Genomic DNA, 12176 nt, shown 5'->3' on the forward strand with positions numbered 1-12176 from the left:
ACTGATTGTTGGTAGCATGCTTTTAATTTCATATACAAATCACTAAGGACGGACGTAGGATTTCATGCAAGGGGCGAACTTCTAAAATTTTAAGAATGACCAACTTATAAAATTCCAAGGAGACAAAAACATAATTTTAATAGAAAATACATAAAAAAATTTAAAAATATATGATAATTTTAAAATTTCAGGGGCGACTATCCCACCCGCTCCGCTTATCCATCCATGCACATATCACTGCATATGTCATACACTTGTATCCCATGCATGTACGTTTATTAAATATGCTTTCATTATCATACATTCATATTCTCGACACTTGCAAAAAATATTATATCAATAAATTGTATAAACATCTAATAATATTTTTTTTTGGTAAGGTAGTGAACATAAACCAGAATTACAGCTTAGTGACTGCTATCAACAAGCAGCAAATCACAAACCTCTAAAGGCGGGTCATCAAGTCGGAGAAGCTCGAAATGATCGGATATGGCTAATTTAGTCATTCTATCAACAACCTTATTCCTTCCCGTTAAATATGCTGAAATTTTACAATCCAATGGCTGTGGCACCACGCACGAATATGTAATAAAATGGTGGAAGCTCCCTGTCAAGTTGCCGCCTCTTTGCTATCAGACTCAATCACCAATCTTCTATATCCGAGATCCCATGCTACAAGCATACCAGTGTAGATACCTCAATATTCTGCCTCCAAAACCGATCAAATCCCAATAAACGTAGAAAAGCCAACTCGCCAATTGTCTGAATGGTCACGAATCACACCACCACACGACGCTCGACCATCCATTTCATTCCGAGCCCTGTCTGTATTCAATTTAACTCATCTCAACAGTGGCCTTGACCAAGAATTCGGATCGATTCCTTTCACAGCTCCCACGCTTCTAGAGGTGTTGTTTCCGTCTATAGCATGCTGCATGGTCTTTAGAAGCTTCCTACTTCGATCCAAAATGGATCTACCAACGTCCTCCATGTTACCAAAAGCCATATTATTCCCGAACAACCAAATGTTCCAAAGAATGGCACCCAAAAACAAATCCCACTCTCCATGGTCAATGGAAAAGTAACGTGTATCTGCTAAGTTTACACTAATCCAATCATGAATGTCCATGCTGACAAAATCTTCCAAGTTATCATGTTTAACCAGCAATGCCCAAAGAGAATAAGTCGTTGGGCATAAGCGACGCTTATGATTTATGTTTTCTAAATCAACATGACATATCGGACAGCAACTATATGTGATGAAATGTCTCCGCATGCGCTCATCATTAGTCATCAATTTACCACAGCACACTAGCCACATGAAAATTTTGATACGTTGTAGCCCTCAAAAACTATGAATATGCTTCCAACACTGACCTGGGGCAACTCCAAGTGAAGCATTTCGAATATCATAGGTTGACTTCGCTGAGTAGTTACGATCCCCTGGACCTAAACACCCCACTGTGTCCTCTCTGAGCATAGGTTTTGGACCTTTTATAGTAGCCACACGTAACAAAACTGGTCATGAAAGTAAGTGTTGAAATAAATCCCACTGCCAGTTACCTTCATCATCCACCATATTGGCTACACGGACATTATTAATATAAGATGCATTTTGATGTTGTACATGCTTAATCAAAGGACCAGCATGTGGAACCCAATCATCAACCCAAAAGTCAACATCCTTCCCATTGCCAATTCTCCAACACATATGACTACGGACATCATTCCAAACAATGCCCAGCCTTTCCAAAACCTCGAACAGTTGCTATTTCGTAACGTTCCGGGTATTCCATCATCACACTTATATTTGGCTCGAAGAAATTGAACCCATAAAGTGTCTTTTTTGGCAATTAAATTGAACGCCAACTTCATGAGAAAGGCTTCCTTTCGAGTACGCATCGATCAAAAACTGAGGCCACCATGAGAAATTGGTTTGCACACCTCATCCCAACGAACAAGATGGATACCCCTACTATTAGGAGAAATCCTTCAAATAAAGCGTCTAATATGACGTTCCAACTCAACACATATCCGCTTAGGAAGGACCGTAGTTTGCATAGTGTATGATGGAATTGCTGATAAGCCCAACAAGGCGGATCCAGAAATTTAAGAGTGGGGTCTAAAATTTTAATTTTCTTTTTTTTTTAAATAATGGGTATGCAAAATTGTAATTTCTTTTTCTTTTTTCCTTAACACATTAAATTAAATTTAACCATATTTCCAAAATAATGAGGATGCACTTGGTCCCTATGGAGACTTAATGCATCCGCCACTGCTTGGCAAGAGTAATTCTCCCTGCAAGCGACAGCGTTTTTGCCTTCCACCCACTTCTTGGAAAGTTTAAAACAAAAAGAAAATAAATATATAATATAAAAATAAAAGGATAATAAAAATACCAACGGTTGACAAATATCATCAAAGTTGTTGTCGCGTTAACCATCAAAGATGAAAATAAATATAAATGATACACCACAAATATATTTAAAGGAATGGTTAAATGACCAAAAACAAACTAAAATGTAATAATAAAAACGTAATTTATCTTTTTTATTTAATATTAATGACTACTTCAAATGAAAAAAAAATAAATTATTTAATGAATTTGTTTTAAAACTGGCGTTATATTGCCAGTATAGTGTAATCGTTGAGGTTTTGGCTTTGTTTAGTTTATTTATGAAGAGAACACCAATTTGAAGATTTATATTTGTTGCTTATTAATTAATTGCATGTGTCACTGATTAAATTATTAAATCTTATTTCTACCTTCTATTAAATTGTTTTTTAAAACATATCAATTCTAAAATCAATAAAATCAATTTTCAATAATTTGTTCTTATGAAATAATTATGTTTTAAAATTAAATAATTTAATTTTTAAGAATTTATCGAATGATCTCAGTAAATTAACTGACCCTATTCCCAGATGTAATGGGGTGAGGAGAGGTAAGGTAGTAGGTTGCCCTCAACGCCAGGTTTAGAGCAGCTTCCGTAGAAGACCTCCGGCAGTCAGAATTATGAATTGCCCACTGTGAGACTCGAATGATCTCAGTGATAAAATAAAATATTGTGCTTGTTAAAGATTTTGAATTTGAATAACTATATTTATAAGACGTGTGTACATTATCGAAAGGTTAAATTTTTTAAAATATAGTAAATAAATAAATAAATAAAAACTTTAATACATACTACCCTATAATTAAATCAAATTATTAGAAAAGTAATCATAAAATTGTATGAAAGATTGAAAATTGAAAGACAATGAAAATTCAATGTAATTTTTTTTGTCATTTATGACGATGGAAGGTATGGAGACCTATAAATATTTGATAATTATATATATATATATATATATATATATATATATATATGAATAAAGCAACATCGTCTATTTACTAATAATTACCATACAAGACAAAATAATAATAGCATAGCATTAATGTCAGCACCCAGATGAACCGTTGGATTCTAAGAGATGTAATCCCAACCGCACAAACTAAACTCTTCCTCGTCCCATTGGTAAGAGCTCTTGCAGGTTCTATGATTGTGTTTCACCGTCAATCCGAGATATCCGCCCCCGGCCCCACCCATTCTATGATATTCGAGAGCATTATGATGGTTAAGAGATGGAGTAACGTAAAATTTTATGTTAAAAAAGTTAATTTATTTTTTTAAATTTTTTAAAGATGTTAATTTAAATTTACAAAATATTAAAAGTGGATATAAATTATCAATAAAAAATATTAAAAAAATTAAAATATATATTAATTTTAGATTTTCAAACATTCTACTGCTCTACTTGTCCCCTCTATCATCTCCGATCAAGTTTGAAGTGAGCAATAATTGAACTTATTATTTTTTTAAAGAATAATGATTTTATTTAGATGATCGACTCTAACTGTTATAATTATCCATCTTAATTAAATAAAGATAAATTACACGTTTATTACTTAAATTATCAGTTTTGATTTATTTTATTATATAAATTTTTATTTTTATTTTAAAAATCATACATAAAGTTTAATTTTTGTTTCATTTTAGTCATGCTGTTAAAATTTTTGTTTTTGTTTCATTTCATTTTCGTATCCCGTTCAAAATTTAATATTAAGTTTGAAAAAAATTAAAATTTTAGGTACTAAAACGGATCACAACTGATAGTTTAAGTACTAAATGCGTTAAATTTTTAACTGAGATACTAAAATGAAATGAAAACTAAACATTAGATATGATTTTGAAAAACATAAAAATTTAAATACTAAAATAGACTAAAACTAATAGTTTAAGTACTAAATGTGTAATTTACCCATTAAATAATGAGAAACTAATAGTGTTCTTATTATATCCGGCGGATGTAAACACAACGAACAGTTGAACTCAACCATCGAAATTTCCATCAATGGTGGCATGACAGCAACAAAAGAAACTAAAAGAAAAACAGGGAAATGGAGAAAAATAAGATAAAATACAAATAAAAATAATATCATAATATTATAAATATTTATAATTAAATTTTAATATAATTTTAAACAATTCGATTCAAAAAAAAATTAAGTTAAATTCAAAATTATAAAATATAATTCACTGATTAGAATAATTCAAAATTTTTAACTCGAATCAGTCGAACGCTTATTCCAAATTGGACTTTGACAGGCCTCGTAAGCCCACTTAGTTGTACCGACGAAACGAGCCTCCAATCATAGCCCGTATCAAAAGACCAAATATTTAGATTGCAATTAATAAAGATACCACGTCAGCAGAAAAGGCTTATGTTTGACGTGTGCTCTAATGAGATTAGAGAAGTCAAACGTCACGAAAGTCTAAGGTGGGTCACACATGTCGTACCCCATGCACAAGTTTCCTCTACGTCGTACTGAAGTTACCAAAATACCTTCAATTCTCTCCTCTAATTTACCCTACTAATTTAATAATTTCATCACGCTAATAACGGTATTTTAGGCATTTCATCCACCGTAGTTACAAATATACGTTTTATTTATTTTCTCTAAACCAATCGGTCAATCAAGCCCTATTATCCAAATTTGTTGTGAATCTTGGTAAAACTATGAAATCATTGCCGAAATCACTTCCGAACGCCGTCGTTTTTGTTCTTTTCATCATCGTCATCGTCATCTTATCTTCTGCTCCAACTACATTGGCTCAATGTGAAAAGGAGATCTTCTCTAATGGATGCCATGACAAGAGGGAATCCATGAAGCTGAAAGTGATCGCCTTCGTCGCGATTTTGGTATCCAGCGTGATTGGCGTGTCTTTACCGCTGTTTTCTCGTTACATGCCGTCACTTGCACCCGACCGGAACCTGTTCACCGTCGTTAAGGCGTTCTCTTCCGGTGTTATTCTAGCGACCGGGTACATGCACGTGTTGCCGGATTCTTTCAACGACCTGATGTCCGACTGTTTGCCCAGAAATCCATGGAAGAAGTTCCCTTTCACGACTTTCGTAGCGATGTTGTCGGCTTTGTTCACCCTTATGGTGGATTCATTTGCCATGAGTTTATACAAGAAACGTAGCGGTCCAGCTAACAATGGAGCTACACAAGAAGATGGGAATAGAACAATAGAGAATCTTGAACACGGACATGGCCATGCACTGGACCTGAATTATACATCATCTCAATTGTTAAGGCATCGAGTAATTGCTCAGGTTTGAATGCTCAATTAATGTTGTTTTTTTGACAATCAAAGTTGCCATCTTTGAGTTTAAATGATATAAATTTCATAAATTCAGGTATTAGAGTTGGGAATTGTGGTTCATTCAGTGGTGATTGGTCTTGCAATGGGAGCCTCTGACAATCGGTGCACCATTCGATCACTCATTGCTGCTCTTTGCTTCCACCAAATGTTCGAGGGAATGGGACTGGGCGGATGCATACTACAGGTGATCCAACTTTACACCATTTTTATAATGCCTTTTAGCCTACATTATTGATGAACATCATGTTTGATCTCCAGGCTGAATACAAGTTCCGAATGAAAGCAATCATGGTGTTCTTCTTTTCAGTCACTACTCCACTCGGAATCGTTCTGGGAGTTGGTTTGACGAAGGTTTACAGCCAGACTAGCCCGACCGCGCTTATTGTGGTTGGACTACTTAACGCTAGCTCAGCAGGGTTGCTGAATTACATGGCACTGGTTGATCTCCTTGCAGCTGATTTTCTAGGCCCTAAGCTTCAAAAAATATGAAACTCCAGGCTTGGTCATATGTTGCAGTTTTACTTGGTTCTGGGTCTATGTCTTTGATGGCAAAATGGGCTTAGTCATTTCAACATGCCTGTTTTAGGCAACAATGCTTGAATATTGAACTTTAAGATCGTTTTGTCCAAATTGTACGGCTCATCATAGCAATTAAATATCAGAAAAGTTTACAGACTTCAATTTTGTGTCATTATCATTATAATCAAAAGCTGTTTAAAGTTACATCTGTCTTTAAGCCAATGCATACGGCCACAAAGTTTATTTGGTAAAAGCTCTAAGGGTAGATTATGCTATAAATAAACAAAGAAATATTGTATAAAAAAAAACCTTCCTCAAGACGATATGATATCGACAGGCTGCTTTCGGTGGATGGAAGATTTTGCATTTCCTCCATTTACCATCTCTCGTTGCTCATAATCTGCCTCGTTGTCTTAAGTTGGTTAGGCCAAAAAAATGCCTAGAGATCTTCAAGTTGACTTTTCATCCCTCGAGTAGTATTCAATTTTTATATTGTTGAACAATCATGACTGGAGATTTAAATCGCAGTCGTATTTTTTGTTGTGTTACATTTATTGCGATTGCGGTTACATGCAAGAACGATTCTGATAGTGGACTTCATAAGATACCAATTCACTGCAACATCAATTGACAAGTACCTTATACCTACCAGGATTTAAATACAACTCACTAGAATAATCTATAAGACCTTGAGGGATTATCCTGGGGTATAAAGGTAGTCTTAAACATAGAAAAGCCTTCTACTGTTTCTATTTTTGTCCAGACGTTCAAATGGATCAATAGTTAAAGCTGATCATAGGATGAGCAAGTGACTAACATTAGTGACCACGTATCAAAAGAATTATAAAGAAAAAAGTTGAAGAGCTGAGAATTATTGAAAAAGTTGATCAATGTGAAAGAAAAGAGATATATAAGGCAAATAATTTTGTCCTATTCAAAAAAAATGGGGAGGCCATAATAGACTCAAAGTGTCCCCTCATGCATTAAAAAAACTGCACTCATTGCTATTCAAGACCTTTCGCATGTGACTTTGGCTCTTTGCGAGTGGCTTTGGTGTATTAAACCCTGTAAATGACTACTTATTTTCCCCCAGACCTCTCAGAGAGAGCATGGAGAATTTAGTCATATTGCAGAAGTGTGTTTCCTGGATATTTCTCGAGCCTGTAGTCGACAAAAGCAAGGTCATAAGTGGGAAATCATAGTTGGATAATACTTTGTTTACTGTATATACAACCATGGTTAGTTAACCCTACTTTGGTTTGAAAGTTTAGTCCCATGAGGCAATTTACTGGTTAATGGAGACACCAAAGTTTTGTGGTTGACATGCTTGCTCTTCTTTTTTGGTTAGGTTCAAAAGTGATTCTGATGGTATACAAAGCGGGTAAGAGCACATTTGCTTATGTATTTTGTCATTGGGGAATTGGTTGGTTAATGAGTGGGGCTAAGGCTAATAAGGCTTGTGGCTGAGGGTACTTGAAGAATCAATTTAATCAATCCTATAGGAATGTAAATAATATTAATTTATACACAATGGACGGTTGCGTATATCGACTTCTTGATGCTGATTTGTTTTCAGGAATATGGTATGAGATCATTAAGCAAGCAAGGGACATATCAGTTACCAGGAAGAACTCAGGTCTTTCTAGTGGCTTAATTGCTGGACAAATGCACAAGAGACGTAGACTTTTCATCATTGATCAAACACTGATAGATAGTGATTGATCATTGTGGCACGTCGATCGGTTGCGAGTTTGGGAACACTGTTACTTTAAGGATTGTACAATGAAGAAATATGGTGGGGACAGTACCGATCCTTTCATGAACAAAATATCCAATGATTAATGATCAACGGTTCCTGCAGGAACCCTTTGGAAGTTATCAAAGCTCAACATAAATCACTATTAAACCAGAGCCTGCAGTTAATGAAGACAAACTATATATAATTAAGATCACTAGTTGGACTAGAAAATTTGTTTAAAGCACCTTAATGAAGCTAAGGTCAGCGCCAAAATACCAAGCATGCGGGTCACTAATATTCTAATGGCACCTTCCACCATTATTATTATTATTATTATTATTATAAAACAAATAAACTATTTTCCATTGACAACAAGGCATTGTGAAGGTTTTTGAAAAATATCAGTAAAGAAAGAAACTGCAACTTGTTCTTTTTTCTCAATAAGATGCAGGGAATGAGCTTATCTTGTTTGAACCAATCACAGGAAAAGATGATGACCTCACCAAAGAAATTGAAAGGAAAGAAAAAATGTGGGGTTGTTTAAGTGGAGGGGAAAGTGGAGACTGTGCACATTTGGTACGGGTGATGATGCCAAACTTTTGCCATTCCATGATGGAGAAGCCTAAAAAAGTTTTAAACTAGATGCTGATATGGTACCCTTGTGTGGTCACAGATTTTCCAAGAGACCCCAACCATCACTAAAGCAATCAGTTTTTTAAAGCAATAAAAGTACAAATAAAAACACTCTTGCTACCATTTCCATGGTTTTATTTTCTTTTGAATGACTGAAATTTCACTAAGATCACGAGCCTGGTTAACCTGCTGGTTTTTAAGATTTTAACAAGAGTTTGCTAGGAGCACTGCAATGTATGTTCTTCATAACATGTAGCATATTATACCTTAGTTTCATTATGAATTAAGAAATAAATATGTGAATGTAGAGAGAGTTGGTATATTGGAGTTGAATTGACTAGCTGTGCAATTGAATGCAAGAATGGTGCACCAGGCACCCAAGGTCACTAGTATAAAGGACCCACTTGAGCAATTATGTGTGCCGATTCAAAATGTTGCACTCTCAGACGATGTTTGGCACCAAATGGATTAGGTGTTGAATCCAGTCCCCCTCCGTACGTAACACCGGCCCTTCTTCATCTGTACACTACTAGCTATAGCAAAAATTATAGGGCAGGCATGAATGAGGATAACGAAAAACCATTTGTGCAAGCCATTTATGGTCCCTCCTTTACTTCTTTTCCTTTTCAAACCTTCTTTGTTGTTTTCTTTAATTGGTAGGCCCCCAAAAAACTTTGCTCGTCCTCCAATTTCCCAATGATAAATCAAATCAAGGGTATTCTCGTTTATTGAATAAACAGTTCCAGTTTTAGCCAATACACGGGACGAAACCTATATGGTGTACGTTTGATGCTTGTTTTGTCTCTCAAAAGTGTTTAATCATATGCATGACATTGCCAGAGCTAAGAAGGATTACAATCTGCTAACATCTATGGACTATAATAGCTTAACTTTGGGAAAACCGATATTTCGATATGATAACATTTCATATACTTAATTTTCGTTATTCAGTTGCCATCATGGATGTTCCCTTAATGCAAACGTACCGCCAACATCGATGGACATGGCAAAGTTCATCTTACATCACACAGTATAGTCAAATTATCAGTGATGTATGTTAAGTTGCTCATATTCTGCACCTGAAATCAAGGATGAACAGACAATTTGTCCATTCAACTTCACCAAATAGCATATATTATGGCACCCACACGCCATCAACTTGTGGGAATGGACCTATTCCAGCTCTGTCTAGTTCTTTTCTCCCCTACGAAACTTACTATTAGTCAATCATGCTTGTTCAACTCCGTTTCTGGCAGCTTTAATTTTCAGGTGTTGCTTAGAAAGTTTGGCTTTGATTCTTTTTTTCATTTCTATGAATATAGTCCTAATATATTTACATGCAAGAAAGGTTCTTCACATATCTTACCATCCATTCCTTCTCAGCCTTGCTGCAAAATTTAGAAATAGGAGGATAATGGAAGCAGCCTTCATGGGCATAACTTTGCTGCGTTCGGCGTTGGCAAAGCCTAGCTAGGAAGGGAATAAGGCATCAACAAATCTGCAAGGACTAGAACATAGGAATGTTAAAGCTATATCCTATAGCTCCAAATATAATATTTGTCATCATTTTGCACGCATGCACATACATCAAGTTTAATGATAAGTTAACAGATATAACAATAGTGCAGAATATTTTTTCCAAATACCATTTTACCTAACCTTTCTTTAGAAGCTTTGTATTGAAACACGTTCTCTATGTTTCTCCCCCCCCCAACTCCTATCCAGTAATTTGTTTACCTTTTTTAAGAAATAGCAGCCTAGCTAGAGCTAGTCTTTTAGTGGGGAATTGCCTAATTATGCTTTTGTAGAGGTATTTTGCACAGAAATGTTCTACTCCATTAACAAATAGCAAAAAACAACGCGTTTGCAAGTTGCTGCTTCTTAAATTTGCCTAGACTTTCATTTTTATATAATCTTTCCTTTTATTAATGTCTCCCTTATCATGTTTGAAAGTGGGCCTTAAGGAGATATGGATTATCTTCAAAGTAAATTTATTAATTAATCATCAAGAAAACAACTGATTGTGTGCTGATAAAGTTATTGCTATTACTTAGTTGAAGTATAAACAATATTACCATAGAAAGGTACTTTAAGCACTTATAGATGATATGCAATGAAAGAATAGAACAAAATGGATAACCTGTAAGAGATACTGAACTATTCCCAAAGTCTACCATGGTGAATTGAAGTGCTTAATGGGTCATCTCCTTCAAAGGTTTTTTTTATAGGAACTATGCTTAAGTTAATGGTTGAAGTTTTGAAGTATGAAGACTTATCCTGAGGTTGACCCCAACACCATTTTTCAGTTGCCTTTTTCTTGTCTTTGAAACATTCCTCACTCAAATTATTACTCCCATCAGCAAGTATTCTCTCATGCATGCATGTATATATGCATACATACATACATGCATGCACATGTATCATTATACAAGAGCAACATGTACATTAATGATAAATGTTTCAATTCTGCTGCTTTTGTAAGCCCTGATACTGTTACACTTGTTGCAGAAACTGGCCCACTTCAAACTTTTTTTCCTCTTATAAAACCTCGTCGTTTGTTTCATTTTCCCTTACCTTCAAAGGCTCAACCGTCACTGCACTGCAGTTCATTATAACCAATCCTTAAAGCTTCAGGCATCGACTTCAGAGCTTAAAGCATGGTTCCGGGTGAGCTTACAGGACTTCACTACCTAGCACCTGAAAACCAGATCCTAGTTCCAGCCAACATAGGCATGATGCAAAATACTATACCAGGTTTTCATTTCAATAGACTCTTAAATAACCTTCCAAATTTCCACATCCAGCCACCTGCACACGAATTCACTGCACAGTCCTCAAGTTTCAGCAATAATTCGACTTCAGACGAAGCTGAGGAACACCAGGTAAGCATCATCGACGAAAGGAAACGACGAAGAATGATATCTAATAGAGAATCTGCTCGTCGGTCCAGGATGCGGAAACAGAAGCACCTAGATGAACTTTGGTCACAGGTAATCAGGCTTCGCAACGAGAACCAGAGTCTCATCGATAAGTTAAATCATGTATCTGAGTGCCATGACTTAGTTCTTCAAGAGAATGCAAGGCTCAAGGAAGAAACCTCCGATCTTCGCCAAGTGCTGACCGACATAAAGATCGACAGTCCTTATTCTCTTGCACTGAAAGAGCTGGAAGAGGTTCCCTGCAACACTGCTCACCTTCGAGCTGAGTCAACAAACCAATCTATTGCCAACTCTGTAGACTTCCTCCATAGAGATGAAAGCTATCTAGCCATATAAAATTAGATTACTTTCATCGGTTTGGTTTGCAACGGTTGTTAATCAAGCTTTCGCCTTAGTTTGAGCTGTATGAGATTATAATCGAATTATGCAATAACATCTTCTGATCATTTTTATCCTAACTCAAGCTTAATGGTCAGAAAACGTCATTGTTTGAAGCAACTGTTTGCAGCTCTTCTCGCCGCGTAACATTCCAGAGCAGAATATGCAAAAACGATACCTGCAGTGGTCCATCAGAAGCAAATCAAACACTCAATCATTAACCTTTATCTATTAATAATCATTTTATGAACCCCACCA

The 12176-nt window shown here is 35.6% G+C and overlaps 2 protein-coding genes across 2 annotated transcripts; both read left to right on the plus strand.

Moving 5' to 3' along the window:
- Positions 1–5135: 5135 nt before the first annotated feature.
- LOC120210712 (fe(2+) transport protein 1-like) lies at positions 5136–6200 on the plus strand. The gene is made up of 3 exons (XM_039209413.1): positions 5136–5661; positions 5746–5895; positions 5970–6200. The coding sequence occupies exons 1-3, from the start codon at positions 5209–5211 to the stop codon at positions 6198–6200; spliced, it is 834 nt and encodes a 277-aa protein (XP_039065344.1). The 5' UTR covers positions 5136–5208.
- Positions 6201–11190: 4990 nt separating this feature from the next.
- On the plus strand, positions 11191–11975 carry LOC120210585 (basic leucine zipper 43-like). The gene has a single exon (XM_039209286.1). It carries the CDS (start codon positions 11259–11261, stop codon positions 11874–11876), a length of 618 nt encoding a protein of 205 aa, XP_039065217.1. The 5' UTR covers positions 11191–11258; the 3' UTR covers positions 11877–11975.
- The last annotated feature ends 201 nt before the right edge of the window (positions 11976–12176 follow it).

The sequence above is a fragment of the Hibiscus syriacus genome, unplaced genomic scaffold (genome assembly GCF_006381635.1).
Source record: "Hibiscus syriacus cultivar Baekdansim isolate YM2019G1 unplaced genomic scaffold, ASM638163v2 tig00109926_pilon, whole genome shotgun sequence".
Taxonomy (NCBI): domain Eukaryota; kingdom Viridiplantae; phylum Streptophyta; class Magnoliopsida; order Malvales; family Malvaceae; genus Hibiscus; species Hibiscus syriacus.

Excerpts from the sequence above, each read along its gene's own strand:
- LOC120210712 (XM_039209413.1), top strand. The coding sequence starts at position 5,209 with ATGAAGCTGAAAGTGATCGCCTTCGTCGCGATTTTGGTATCCAGCGTG. Across the intron at positions 5,662-5,745 it reads GGCATCGAGTAATTGCTCAG|GTATTAGAGTTGGGAATTGT; the intron begins GTTTGAATGCTC and ends TCATAAATTCAG. Across the intron at positions 5,896-5,969 it reads TGGGCGGATGCATACTACAG|GCTGAATACAAGTTCCGAAT; the intron begins GTGATCCAACTT and ends TTTGATCTCCAG.
- LOC120210585 (XM_039209286.1), top strand. The coding sequence starts at position 11,259 with ATGGTTCCGGGTGAGCTTACAGGACTTCACTACCTAGCACCTGAAAAC.